Source organism: Myotis myotis, unplaced genomic scaffold (genome assembly GCF_014108235.1).
Source record: "Myotis myotis isolate mMyoMyo1 unplaced genomic scaffold, mMyoMyo1.p scaffold_m19_p_1, whole genome shotgun sequence".
Lineage (NCBI taxonomy): Eukaryota > Metazoa > Chordata > Mammalia > Chiroptera > Vespertilionidae > Myotis > Myotis myotis.
In genome coordinates, this window is record NW_023416313.1 from 149,452,357 (window position 1) to 149,455,161 (window position 2,805).

Here is a 2,805-nt window from a genome sequence, read left to right on the forward strand (position 1 = left end):
AGATATTCTAAAATTATTTACATAGTGGACACGAGAATCTACCAGAAGGAGAAGGGGGAACAGCAGGGACTGTGGGGAGGAGACTGTTCTCTCCAAAAACCCACCTTCTGGATATCCACTCTGCTCACCTTGCTGCACCAGACTGCCCTCCTCTGCAACCCCTAAACACCTCCATCTTTTGCCCAGTCGGCCCGTAAAGGTAACCTTGCCTCACACCCACCAACCATAACCCATCTCTGTTTCCTGGTCCTACCAAGTCAGGGCACTCAGAACTGAGAAGGTAAAGGAGCTTTCTTCCAACAGGGCACCTGGGAGAAGTGAGATCGGATGTATGCACAACAAGTGGGAAACATAAGACTGGCAAAACAAATAAGTTAAGGGAAGTTTTTGCACCATACATCAATATGCATTATGGAAATCCTTCAAATAATCCCCCAAGGAGTAGTTTTAACTGAGATGATATACAATTAATTTTATAAAATACTTCAGAAATATATAATTTGCCAAGTAGAAACACATTGCTATTATATGTATGTATTGACAAAAATGTTACTTTCACTCATTAGTGGTATTTTATGTCTAACCTTATCTTAACTCTTTCTGTCTCTTTTCTATACCCTCGCTAAAGAAATAAGAAATAGTCTTACCATTAATTTTCTTTTTTTAATTTTTATTTATTGATTTGAGAGAGAGAAAGGAGAGAGAGAGAGAGAGAGAGAGAGGTTTTGTAGTTCCCCTTATTTACGCATGTATTGGTTGCTTCCTCTGTTTTCCCTAATTATGGACATTCTAACCAAGAATGATAGAAGGATGTTCTAAGATGTTGCTTAAGAAATTTGGCAATAGCAATATAATGGGTTGCGTGCTCTGAAAAGTGTAAGCATGGTCCCTGGGGATCAAGAAGGCCTTTTAAAGGAAAAGTGATGAAGGGAGCATTACACAGGGAAGGGACAGAGAAGGCAGCCTGTGCATGGGAGCATGCTACTAGGAAAGCCTTTAGGTGTCCTAAGCATCTGAACAACAACAAGGAATTGTAAGGGGAATGGAAAATAAATAAAAGTGATAAGATACAATGGTAAGGGCCAGATAATGAATATTTTTGCATTGTGAGGAGATGGGATTTTAGCAGAGCACAAAGAGGAGGCATTGCAATGATGGTAAATGGAGGGAGAAGTAGAGGTAGTAATTGTAGCATACACATTCCACACTGCTCAGCCGCAATGTTAGCCCCTCTTTGTTGAACCCTTTTTGGTTGGAGTATTAAGTTCTTCCCTATCAGTCACAAGTTACACTGTTCCTTGATCAGCCAAATACTGCTTCTCAGTATCTCCCAACAGATAAGTTTCCATCCATCTAAGAAACTAAACAGCCTCTGGATGGTTTTCTTAATAAGTAAACCAAAATAACTAAGGGCAATACCATCTCTTCTTTAAAAAACAAAGTTTTTAAATAGTATTCCATTTCTTTCACAAGTCATAGGCATATTCATCAGACAAAAGCATTCTTATCACCTTCGTGTGTTGTATTTCCCTTGTCTGACTTCACCATTCATCTTAGCAGAATACAGAAAGAACATGAGAAAGACCAAAAACACATCTCTGGACACCGTGGTCACAGATTTCATTCTCCTGGGCTTACCTCACCCCCAAAATCTGAGGATCCTCCTCTTCCTGGTCTTCTTCATCATTTACATCCTCACTCAGCTGGGGAACCTGCTCATTCTGCTCACTGTGTGGGCTGACCCAAAGCTCCATGCTCGCCCCATGTACGTGCTTCTGGGTGTGCTCTCATTCCTGGACATGTGGCTCTCCTCAGTCATTGTTCCTCGTCTAATGTTGGACTTTACTCCTGCCAACAAGGCAATACCGTTTGGTGGTTGTGTAGCTCAGTTGTATTTCTTTCATTTCCTGGGCAGCACCCAGTGCTTCCTCTACACCTTGATGGCCTACGACAGGTACCTGGCAATATGCCGGCCTCTGCGCTACCCCATGCTCATGAATGGTAAGTTATGCACCATCCTTGTGGCTGGAGCTTGGGTGGCTGGCTCCATCCATGGATCTATCCAAGCCACCTTGACTTTCCGTCTGCCCTACTGTGGGCCCAACCAGGTGGATTACTTTATCTGTGACATCCCTGCAGTATTGAGACTGGCCTGTGCTGACACAACTGTCAATGAGCTTGTGACCTTTGTGGACATTGGGGTAGTGGCTGCCAGTTGCTTCATGCTGATTCTGCTCTCCTATGCCAACATAGTCCATGCCATCCTGAAGATACGCACTGCTGATGGGCGACGGCGGGCCTTTTCCACCTGTGGCTCCCATCTCACCGTGGTCACAGTCTACTATGTCCCCTGTATTTTCATCTACCTCAGGCCAGGCTCCAAGAGTCCCCTGGATGGAGCAGTGGCTGTGTTTTACACTGTTATCACTCCATTTCTGAACCCCCTCATCTATACACTGAGGAACCAGGAAGTGAAGTCTGCTCTGAAGAGAATAGCAGGAGTTCGAGGGGCTGCAAGTGAAAATAAGTAACCATAGGCTCAGGAACCACCTACATCACTGTCACGACCACTCTTTTGAGCTACTGCAGCATGTGGCAAACATTCAATAAACTGTTAATGAATTAAACTCAATTTAATTCTATTTAGAAGAAACTTCTGAACTCTTTGGATTCATAATCTTTTCATCTCATTAAACTGGTTCAAAATGTTTTACATTATTTGTTTAGAAATATGAATATTTTACTTCTACCACCTCTATTTTGTTGTATAAGAAAATGCCTTATCAAAGCTTGAATAGAATGAGA

At 42.6% G+C, this 2,805-nt stretch overlaps 1 protein-coding gene across 1 annotated transcript; it reads left to right on the forward strand.

Moving 5' to 3' along the window:
* The first annotated feature begins 1,574 nt into the window (after window positions 1-1,574).
* On the forward strand, window positions 1,575-2,531 carry LOC118664149 (olfactory receptor 10G2). Its single transcript, XM_036323991.1, has one exon. It carries the CDS (start codon window positions 1,575-1,577, stop codon window positions 2,529-2,531), a length of 957 nt encoding a protein of 318 aa, XP_036179884.1.
* The last annotated feature ends 274 nt before the right edge of the window (window positions 2,532-2,805 follow it).